At 40.1% G+C, this 11,512-nt stretch overlaps 1 protein-coding gene across 6 annotated transcripts in view; it reads right to left on the reverse strand.

The window, feature by feature from the left end:
- The window catches only part of LOC128600874 (1-phosphatidylinositol 4,5-bisphosphate phosphodiesterase beta-1), a 112,292-nt gene extending 101,621 nt beyond the window's left edge, over positions 1–10,671 (reverse strand). For all 6 annotated transcript variants that reach the window (XR_008384616.1, XR_008384617.1, XM_053613602.1 and 3 more), the window contains exons 1-2: positions 9,733–10,671; positions 1,821–1,898 (exon numbers count right to left, since the gene is read on the reverse strand). Coding sequence is in view for 4 of the 6 variants with exons in the window: in XM_053613602.1 (XP_053469577.1) it covers positions 1,821–1,898; positions 9,733–9,831 (177 nt within the window). In the remaining 2 variants the exon portion in view is untranslated. The remainder of the gene's footprint in view (positions 1–1,820; positions 1,899–9,732) is intronic.
- Positions 10,672–11,512: the final 841 nt, after the last annotated feature.

Genomic DNA, 11,512 nt, shown 5'->3' on the forward strand with positions numbered 1-11,512 from the left:
ACAGTATGCCCTTGTACTGTAGCTACTGCCCATCTGTATGTTAACCAAATAATCAGAGCTGTAATGTTGTCTTACACTATGTTAGATAGCTGTGTGTGTACTTTTTGTTGTCTAAACATTTGACTGTGAGTGGAAGAGGTTTTCAGCAGAGATCTGATGGGGAGGATGTGGAAATAAGGCTGTTTGTTGCTCATGCTAACATTCAGCAGAATCGCACAGTACAACACAAAGGCACAGAGCAGTTTATTTCTAGTCAAAGATAAACAGCAACATGATCAGCATCCTAATGACAGTGTAAAATAAGGCTAACATAAGAAAACTGACAAAAAATATGACACTGCTGCCCAGTCACCCCAAACTTACTCAGCCAGCTTTTCAGTCAGGACTTTGCTTCAGAAATGTAGGTGTCCCCAAACCTTCTTTGGATAGTGTAGTTGTAAACAAACAAACAGACAGATAGACATAAACAATTGACAAAAACAAGATTTATTATGTCTGGACTGGAGTTATGATCTCCAGATGATTCTACCTCTTTAGGCTATTTCTGTTGTGATGTGGCGTTTGAATCAGGCAGAGCCAATCAGAAACACTGCCACAGGGAAATCTCAGAATGATCTCATCCTGCCTATCTGGTAGAAGTGAACGAATGCTGATATGAATAGGCGTGCAAAAACAGTTGGTCTTGGAATGCTTTGGAGTCACATTCCAAACATGGTCAGTTCTACAGTTAACACAACACGTCCATCAGTAATTAGCTAGATTTAGTATAGGAAAATGTTTCATGTAGAGATAAAGGGTACACCACCCAGCATCAAAACCATTAGCAACCTCTTCAGAGTATAAGAGTGTGCTCTCTCTCTCTCTCTCTCTCTAAGTGTCCATATCTTTCTACAATAACCTGTTAATCATACACAGCTTCATATGTCTCTTAGAAAACTGAACACACCTTCTGCAGTTCAAAAGTACCTTCACAAGGACAGTTTTATTAATCCAGCTCTGTACTCCAGCACACTGGACTTGAAGTAAAACAGTGACTATGGAGTTAAGGAGCAGAATACCAGCTTAAATTCACTGATATATGCATCTTTGGGGGACTCATAATGGGAATCAGGGACACAGAGTATAAGCTAATAACTAAATTTCCATAAGTACTTTATATAACTGTCAAGACACGGGGATGGTGGGAATGTCAACATGTAAATTGCGAGAAAAAAACTCTACTGTACAACTATAACAGTGCTGTAATTATACATAGAAAGCCTTCCAATGGTTCCACCATGTTCAGAAACATCCTCATTGTATTTTGATTCATGACATTTCTCATAGACATGATTGAAGGCACAACAAGCCATGACGTGACGATATTATAGTATTAACTTACATTGTCAACAGTTTAGTCAGCACTATTTGTCCCAGCCAGTCACTGTGCTTATTGCAAAGGACAAACAGGTGGATGAATAAAGCTAGTTTACACTAGTTTACACTATCACAACAAAGCTCTACCCATTAGCAGATTTCCTCCATTTAATTGAGTCTCTCTGTTTCAGCAACATGATCATCTAGTTCAACCTGTCCCATTACTACCTCTAGAGAAATCAGACTCTGTCAAGGGAGATCGGTTCAGTGGCTTGCTCTGAACTCCTGTGCTACAGTGTGATTTGTTGTAAGGAACAGATCATTCTTCTCAGATCATCACCCACAAGAGTTATGCTCAGAAATGCACAGTGACATAACCGTATTAGTGAAGGCAGGTTTGTGATATTGCTGGATATTTCTGAGCTATAGTTGTGTGAAAATCATCCAAAGTTAATGCACTTTACCTTATTCTGATCAGTCCAGTACAAGAAGTAGCCTTTGGGGTCAACCCGTAATGTCACAGGAGTCACAGTGGTGGAGTCCTGTAAGCACAAAGAGACAAACAGGAAGTTTAAGGACAGTGGATAGATTAGAAGCAGATAGGGATTTTTTTTTTTAATGCAGACAATTTGTACTCATTTAAAGCTTATTACAGGCTTGTGCGTGTGTGTCGGGGGACAAGTTGATGTCACCCTAACTCTTTTTTTTTAACTACATACTTTCAGGGAGTTAATTTAAGTGCAAAAATTGTCACTGCAGTAGTTTTGCTGCACATTTTTAAGAAATGGGTGCGCTAAATATCTCATTAGACAGTCTTAGAGTTTGTATTGGAATCTGTATTGAACTTGTGACAGGCAAATATTATTGTGCCATAAAATATAAGAGCCAATCATGTTTTAATATGCTAATTACGGCAATGCAATCACGGTTTAGATGTGAATAGTGCAGTCTATGTTCACGCACTTTGCATATTCATAGAATCTGGATTTCTGGTTGAAAATAAGTGTAGGGGCTTATGAAACTTATCATGTTGAATTTTTTTGGCAGTACGGCAAATAACATATTATTCTACATTGAAAGATATGCCTTTTAAAAACAAGTTACGGGTCCCTTCAGTGATAATGATAAAACTTACAAAGATGAGAGAAAATAACCAGTTTGTAAGTGGATCGGTATAAGTAGAAAGGCGGTGAGAGAGAAGCTTGGGATCCCATGCAAGGAAGCATGTTTTGAATGAAATAAACCACCCCAGTGTGACCTTTGTCTGATGCCAGCCTATGATATCATCAAAGCTGAGATCTCACGATATGGCATACCATATTGCCTTGCCAGATTGAGCACCATTATCTAGCAACCAAATATATAATTGAATGCTCCCATTGAAAAATAACCACTTCTTTTCATTTGGGTTGCAGTGATGTGATCTGATGTTCTGGTCTCTGACAGTCACAGAAAAACACCTGCAAAAGTGAGGTGATCTGATGGAACAAAACAGAATAGTTCAAAACACTCAGCTGTTGCTGTTAAAAGTATATCTAACTGACAATGGTGGCTATAAAAATCTACTCAACTCCACAGTGTTGCTTGGTGGCTCATTTACTACCTCTGGAATGCTACCTTGAGGCTAACGTAGTTTTCACTAGAAAATACTCCCACAACAGCACTATTGTTTACTGGTACTTTCGAATCACCAGACTAAGTAAGCAGGCTAGATTTGCAAGTCAATCCTTTTCCACTTTTAATTTCCTGCATTAAAACACAGATAACAATGCTCAGTGTAGCCTTCCTAGAGCAGACTGAATGATTCTATTTTGGGTAACACGGTTCACTTACACACATCCATAATGAGACAAGGGAGGGAGAGATAAAGTTGGCGACGGAGCGAGTGTCGAGTTAACTGATCCTTCTGATACAGTGTGGGAATTCAAAGAGGCGAGCTGCAGTTGTTTTTGCTAGAGGGGTTCCAACATGTAGGCAGCTACATAGGAAATCAATCTCTCTATCTGAAAGCAGAGCACTAGGCAATTACATTGGCTGCTTCTTATTGGGGAGGCACTGAATAACCAAAGCCCCAGAGACTGTCATAGTGCAATGAATAATCACGCTTTTGGGAAGGGACTGAAAGCTGTATAGGCCAATTATTAACATCCTCTGACTATAAGATGACACACTCCATGATGCACATTGAGTGGCCCATGGTGTTACATTCAGCTCACATGCTGAGCTCAAGCTAACTGTTCTGACTGAGAACCCCCCCCCCCCCCCCCCAAAAAAAAAAGAAAAAAGCATTTAAACAGCATTGAAATTGTCATAATTAACAACAAATTATCGTCCAATTATCATACCACTATCAATCATTTTATGTGGTTCATTCCACTGAACACGCAGCAGTATGTGCCCAGCATGTGTCACTACAGGCACATCTAACAAAATCCAGCAAAAGCACCTTTCACACACCAAAAAGGCAAGAATGAAAACTAAAGTGTGGAGCGGTGAAAAGGAAAGGGGGAAAGAGTACACAGGACTCACAGGACATTGTCAAATGTTTGACAAAGGGGAAATTTTGGAAAAAAGCTGCTGGATATGTGGTTTGGAGTGGGGCCATAGGAGGGCCCACGCCCATCGGCATGCTGGGAAAACAAGGGAAAGAACCGAGTGCCAAGGATCAGGCCAATGGCGTTCTACCACTCAAGCACCAAAGGCTGATGGTCATCTGTACACACACAAACACACACACACACACTGATACACACACAAATCCAGGAAAGGACAGTGGGAAAGAACATCATGAATGTACAATTTACACCTTCCTTTTGCTGTTTTGGTGTATCTCTGCTGAATGCTTTCTGTTTCAGTCAAAAGCTAAATCTCCTGCATACATGCTACACAGGAAATACATCAGACATATGATAACTCATACAACTACAAACACTTTCAGGGGGCACTAGGTAAAATTAGCGCGCTAGTGGTTACAAGGTGAAGTATAATATCTTTGGCAGTATTTGCTTCCTCTTTGAATTCACCTCCCATGAAACATCCCAATCATTTTTCTGGCCGGCATTATTCATTCAGTCATTTTCAGTAAGCGAATTTATCCTGGTCACAGTGGATCTGGACCCTGTTCGGAAACACTGGACACTGGATATACCCTGGATGGGACAGCAGTCCATTGAGGGATACTACACACACACACAAACACACACACACACACACACACACACAAACACAGACTCATTCATAACTAGTGGCAATTGAGACTATACGATCCACCTACCAGCATGTTTTTGGAAGGGGAGAGGAGAACCAAGAGGAAACTCACACGAATACAGAGAGAACAAGTGAAACTCAGCATAGTATGTAAATCAATCTCAGGATTGATCCAGGAACCCTGGAGCTGTGAGGCAGCAACACTACCTGCACCACCATGCTGTCCTTGACCATCAGTAATTCAATCCAATTTATTTGCGGCAAAGACTTTATTAGCTTTGTTACCTTTCTCACTAGCTAGCTTATAATTAAGCAATACCGCACAAGCAAGAGTCCAGTTATACTGAGTATTAGCTATTGCATAAAAGCAATGTTGCACTGTTATACGGAATATTTTGGTGGCTTAGAGGTTAAGGCTCTGGGTTACTGATTGGACGGTCGGGGGTTCAAGCCCCAGCACTGTCAGGCTGCCACTGTTGGGCCCTTGAGCAAGGCCCTTAACCCTCTCTGCTCCAGGCTGATAATGGTTTCAGTGAGACTGTTGCTAGAATTGGAATTGTACGTGGCGAACGCAGACCAGCAGAGTAATATACACAGTGAAACCTCAACCAATCAAACTAGTGGACCGGAACTAACTGTTGTATAATCACCACCGAGTTGTTGTTATTCTCATATCTGATTGGTCAGAAGGTGTTGATTAATTTTCTATATCAGCAGCTATGTAGTTCTGAATGTAATTCAAATCATGTCTTTATTAATACTTTCATTCCAATACGTTGCTTCAATTGTAACAACTCATTCACATGGTGAAAGCTCCACATAATCTAAGTTTAATAATAAACACAAAAAAAATGCTGATATTAAGAGTTTTTTAAGAAAAAAAAGCCAAGAAACAAATATTGCCAGATTTGGAGAGTGAGATCCCACCAGCAAAAAAATGTTTTAGGCAAAAGTATGTGCAAAAGTATGTGAACCTCTAGGATTAGCAGTTAATTTGAAGGTGAAATTAGAATCAGGTATTTTCAATCAATGGGATGACAATCAGGTGTGTATGAGCACCCTATTTTATTTCAAGAACAGGGATCTATCAAAGTCTAATCTTCACTACACCTTTGTGGAAGTGTATAATGGCGAGGATATTTCTGAGGACCTCAGAAAGAGTTGTTGGTGCTCATCATGCTGGAAAAGTTTACAAAGTTTGGACTCCACCAATCCACAGTCAGACAGATTGTGTACAAAGGGAGGACATTTAAGACCTTTGTTACCCTCCCCAGGAGTGGTCGACCAACAAAGATCACTCCAAGAGCAAGATGTGTAATAGTCTGCAAGGTCACAAAGGAACCCAGGGTAACTTCTAAGCAACTAAATGCCTCTCTCACATTGGCTTATGTTAATGTCCGTGAGTCCACCATCAGGAGAACACTGAACAACAATGGTGTGCAGGGCTGGGTTGCAAGGAGATAACCACTGCTCTCTAAAAAGAACATTGCTTCCTGTCTGGAGTTTGCTGAAGATCATGTGGACAAGCCTGAAGGCTCCTGGAACAATATTTTGTGGATTGATGAGACCAAAATAAATTTTTTGTTTTAAATTAGAAGGGTTATATTTGGAAAGAGGAAAACACTGCACTCCAGCATAAGAACCTTATTCCACCTTTGAAACCTGGTGGTGGTAGTATCATGGTTTGGGCCTGTTTTGCTGCATCTGGGCCAGGACGACTTGCGATGACTGATGGAACAATGAATTCTAAAGGAAAATATCAGGACATCTGTCCATGAACTGAATCTCAAGAGAATGTGGGTTATACAGAAAGACAACGACCCTAAGCACACAAGTCATTCTATCAAAGAACAGTTAAAGAAGCATAAAGTTAATGTTTTGGAATGTCAAAGTCAAAGTCCTGACCTTAAGCCAATAGAAATGTTGTAGAAGGACCTAAAGCAAGCAGTTCATGTGAGGAAACCCACCAACATCCCAGAGTTGAAGCTGTTTTGTACTGGGGAATGGGCTAAAATTCCTCCAAGCCGGTGTGCAGGACTGATCAACAGTTATTTTCCTCAAAAAATAAATGACCAAGTATGATATTTTTGTCTTGCTTGTTTAATTGGGTTCTCCTTATCTACTTTTAGGACTTGTGTGAAAATCTGATGATGTTTTAGGTCATATTTATGCAGAAATATAGAAATTCTAAAGGGTTCACAAACTTTCAAGCACCTGATCTCTGCTGGATCCCCCAAATATAAGCTTAATAAAAAAAAAAATACAAAAAATAAAAATAACTAAACTAATTAACTAAATAAAAAATAAAAATATTGTGAACTTGTATGTTCAGTGAGTGTGTATTTCATACAGGCATTATGTTTATGTTTATGAACCTAGGAACCTGAATCAGCATACAACTTTATTTTTTATGCAGCTATGTTTTTTTTTTTTTTTTGCTTGTTTGTTTGTTTTACAAAAAAAAACAATGCAATTCATTCTGTCATTTTTTGTTCTTTCTGAGCAAGAGAGTGAAGTGAAGTGACCATGCCAGGAGTGTCTATAGCCACATTGACAGGAAGAACAACACAACATAGACACAACCAAGGAGTTCATTATAGACTTTAGTTATTCCAGGTATACATTATATGTGCTCGCTAATTGTGATAGCAAGTCAATACAAATTGTTGTACCAGCCCACCATATACTGTATATCAGTTGTTCAATAAACATTCATCTTCATAAAGACCTCATTCACAGGTCAATATATTTTCAATTCTGTTAAAGTACTAATTTCCTCTTTTGACTCACCAACAATTTTCGGCTATTTGACAAAAATAAAAATGATCCATTGATCTGTTCAGCTTTCTAGATTTTGCATAATCATGGGGCAGTGTGCTCAGCACCCCACTTAGCTTCCATAAAGTTGTTTTTGCACATAATGGACAAAAATAGGAACTATCTAGTGAGCCACTGGGGAAGGAATCAAGCCTCCTTATGCATGTGGGAAGAGCAGCATACATGACAGTTATTGACAAGGTTGCCATGATCGCAGTTTTTTGTCAAGCTAGGCTAATTTGAAAATAATCTGCAATCTGCAAGAGCCTGTTTCATAGCAAATATTCTGTATGAAATCTAATGCATTTCTGCAAATGAAGGCAAAATGCAGATAGTGATGCTATCTATGATGTTCAGAACCATTTCTATTATAAAATATTGCAAAGCAGTGGCATAGATAATGGCAAATGCAAATGGTGCAGTGGGTAGCATTGCTCTCTCACAGCTCCAGGATCCCTGGATTGATTCTGAGCTTGTTCTCCATGTGCATGTGGGTTTCGTCCAAAATTTCTGTTTTCCTCTCACCTCCCAAAAACATGCAGGTTGGTGGATTGGGTATACTAAATTGCCCATGGGTGTGAATATGTGTGTGTGTGTGTGTGTGTGTGTGTGTGTGTGTGTGTGTGTGTGTGTGTGTGTGTGTGTGTGTGTGTGTGTGTGTGTGTGCATGGTGCCCTGAGATGGACTAGCATCCCATCCGGGGTGTGGTACCACCTTCCTGGGATGGGCTCCGGATCCACCAGTATAAAGCAGTTATTGAAAGTGAGTGAGTAATATACTGCAAAGATTGGGACAGGGAAAGGATAGATGGAATAGATAATATATGTACATTATAAATTCCTGTACTCAGTGGTGACCTTGTTTCCCTTTCAAAGGCTGAGAAAAAGAATAAAAATGTTTCACTTAACCCCTTGAATTTTTGGGTTAGTTTCAGGTCTTTTAGTGAACCTGATAAACATGGTTTATCAGAGGACTTAGCTCTTCTGTGTGTGCCTTGGCGGTGAGATGAAACACACCTACTGTACATCTAATTCTGTACAAAATGAGCTGCTAGACTGTATGCTGGTGCGATGCATGTATATTACTCCTATGATTGGATTACTCTAAAAAATAAATCCCTAGATTATAGCCTATGGTGTAAATCAAGAGTGATATGTCCGTCCTCATTACTATCCTCCTGCACTACCAAAATCTATAGTCACTTGGTGTTGCTGCAGACTAATCACATAATCAAATGTGTGAATGACATGATGCTGCATCCTCATATCTTTGTCTCCAGTTCTCCAGAATTTGCTGAATAGCTTGATTTTGCAGAGCTGCAGATACTGGCCTGTTGTATAATTATCAGACCAGACTGTGCGAGACAAAGATGCGCAAGCTAAGCAAACGAATCATGGTGGATTACTATTCTGTCTGGGTTTATTACGTCTTCACTTGTATTCATACACTTCTCGCGGTGCGAATGGATAATAATTCACATTCAGCAATCGATGAATTTGAACAACCAGTCAGCGGCGGAAGAGGAACTTGTAGGAGTACCGGTGGGGGGAGGGGGATGTGTGTGTGTGTGGGGGGGGGGTGTACGCGCCGTTCCCGTCTGGTTTATGTTCGCCTTAGGAGCAAGTGATGGCAAAAGTCACTCCATTCACTAAAACACAACCCAGTCCACTGAATGTGACTCTCAGCCTAGTTTACAAGAACTGTTCCTGTAACTCCGAATTTAATGCCCAGTCTAACACCATGAGCACATCTGTAATCCGCAAACATGCAGTACATCTCTTTTGATTCGTGTTTACAATCAGAAAATATTAAAGGCGGTTGCAAAATATTAGGATACGTGCAAATTTTAGTCTAATTTGCGTAAATGAAACGCAATTGATTCTGGTTGCATCAGTGTTTCCCAATCCCAGATGTGATCTATTCACGTTGTGTAAACTGACACATACTTGTACACTGCAACAGACTGTAAACAAACAAACAAACAAACAAAAACAAATACATTTGTACATATATAGGCAACAAAGTAGCCTGCAAAAGCCTAATGCACACCTTCCGGTTACTGACCAACAGCTGACCAACTTGTAGCCTGCTGAGGCTTTTTGCCTAAAATGCGCACAGCGCCTTGTTTTATTCCTAGATTGTCCATCAGAAGGTGTAAAGTATCCAAGTTACTACAACTCTTACAGCCTGTGTGACCTGCCTACAGAGAACAGCCGCACGGCTCGGAGTTTTAGTAGCCTGTCAGTTAGTACACAAGAAAAGCCGCAACAGATGAGACCGCATCCGCTCCACCATCCACTCTGTCAAGCCGTCCTAACCAAACCCGAGCATTAATCAGCGGCTAGTACTTACATCCTCCCATTTCATGAATTTGTTTCCTTTTCTCAAACTCTCCGGTACGGCCACGGGTTTGAGCTGCAGCGCGTGAACTCCCGGCTGTGGCCCCGCCATCTGAGTGCGCCGACTCTTACTGCAAACGCACAACTGTCAGTTTACCGTTCAATGTAAAAAAAAAAAAAAAAAAATGTAAAAAATAAAATAAAATAATAATTCTAAAAAAAAAAACTCAAAGCATTTTTTTAAGTGGATTTTAGTGCCAGTCTGTAGGAAACTGAAGCGCGTTAGTGTCCATATTGCACCAGCTCCGTGCGCTTCAGTTGGGCTATTGGACAGGAGTGGGAGAGGATGATGGTTCACACGCTGTCTCGCTGTTTTGTGCTCCGAGTGCAGAACTAAAGCAGTTGGGAGAGTGAGTGAACGCGCGCTTCCATTTATGAAGAGTGAACGCTGCATGGCTCGCGCGCTCTGGGATGTGGCGCCGCCCCGCGTGAGAACACGCGCGTCCCGGTCCCGCAGGTATCCAAGCATATCCACACATGGGTTTCTTAATTATGAAAAAGAACTGGAAATTGAATGAATATTTTATTTGGAATTTAATTATTTAAATGTCAAAGTGTTCTGTAGTTATATAGATACATATATTGTTCTAAATACCCTCATGCAACAGGAAAGCTGTTAAAACATGCAACTTGTATTTAAAAAAATTGGCATTTATGTTTAAAATATTTTGTGTAAAATACTTTTTATATTTAAAGTTTCATTGTTTTGTTTTTTTGTTTGTTCGTGTTTTTTGCTTGTTTTTTGTACTTTAGTCTGCATTTGTAGCCTCTCCATTGCACTGATTTGTTTATATTGTTGTCTAGGATGGCACACTGATACACTGGGTAGCATTGTTGCCTCATGGATACAGGGTCCTCTGGTCGATACCGAGCTCAGGGAGAAGTGGGTAGTAGCGCACTAGATTTACATGAGTAACTTTTTGAAAAATAATTACTTTTAAGAGTTGGTTTAACTGGCCATATATACGGTGCCCTCCTCTAATATTGGCACCCTTGGTAAATTTGAGCAACAAAGGCTGTGAAAAATTGTCTTTATTGCTTAACCTTTTGATTTTTTTTTTGTTAATAAATAAATGAATAAAAAATTCACAAAAATACTCTGCTCTCATGGATATCAAACTATTGTAAACGCAACACAGTTAAAAACCTGGGTGACTAGGAACGGGAAAGTGTTCAACCATGACTTGGGGTATAAATATGAGGTAACACATAGGCCAAATTCCCTTAGTCATTCATAATAATGGGTAAGACCAAGCTGTGATGTGCGACAAAAGGTTGTTGAGCTTCACAAAATGGGAAGTGGCTATAAGAAAATAGCAGAAGAATTGAAAATGCCCATTTCCACCATCAGGGCAATAATGAAGACGTTCCAGTCAACTGGAAATGTTATGAATCAACCTGGAATTGGACGCGTGTCTATATCGTCTCAACACACTGTGAAGATGGATGGTTCAAGTGGCTAAAAAATCTCCAAGGATCACAGCTGGAGAATTGCAGAAGTTAGTTGCGTCTTGGGGTCAGAAAGTCTTCAAAACTACAATCTGAAGTCGCCTACAACACCACAAGGTGTTTGGAAGGGTTTCAAGAAACAAGCCTCTACTCTCATCCAAAAACAAACTCGAGCATCTTCAGTTTGCCAGACACTACTGGAACTTCAAATGGGATCGAGTTCTATCAGATGAAACCAAAATAGAGCTTTTTGGTAATAAACACCAGAGGTGGTTTTGGTGCAC

The sequence above is a fragment of the Ictalurus furcatus genome, chromosome 25 (genome assembly GCF_023375685.1).
Source record: "Ictalurus furcatus strain D&B chromosome 25, Billie_1.0, whole genome shotgun sequence".
Taxonomy (NCBI): Eukaryota; Metazoa; Chordata; class Actinopteri; order Siluriformes; family Ictaluridae; genus Ictalurus; species Ictalurus furcatus.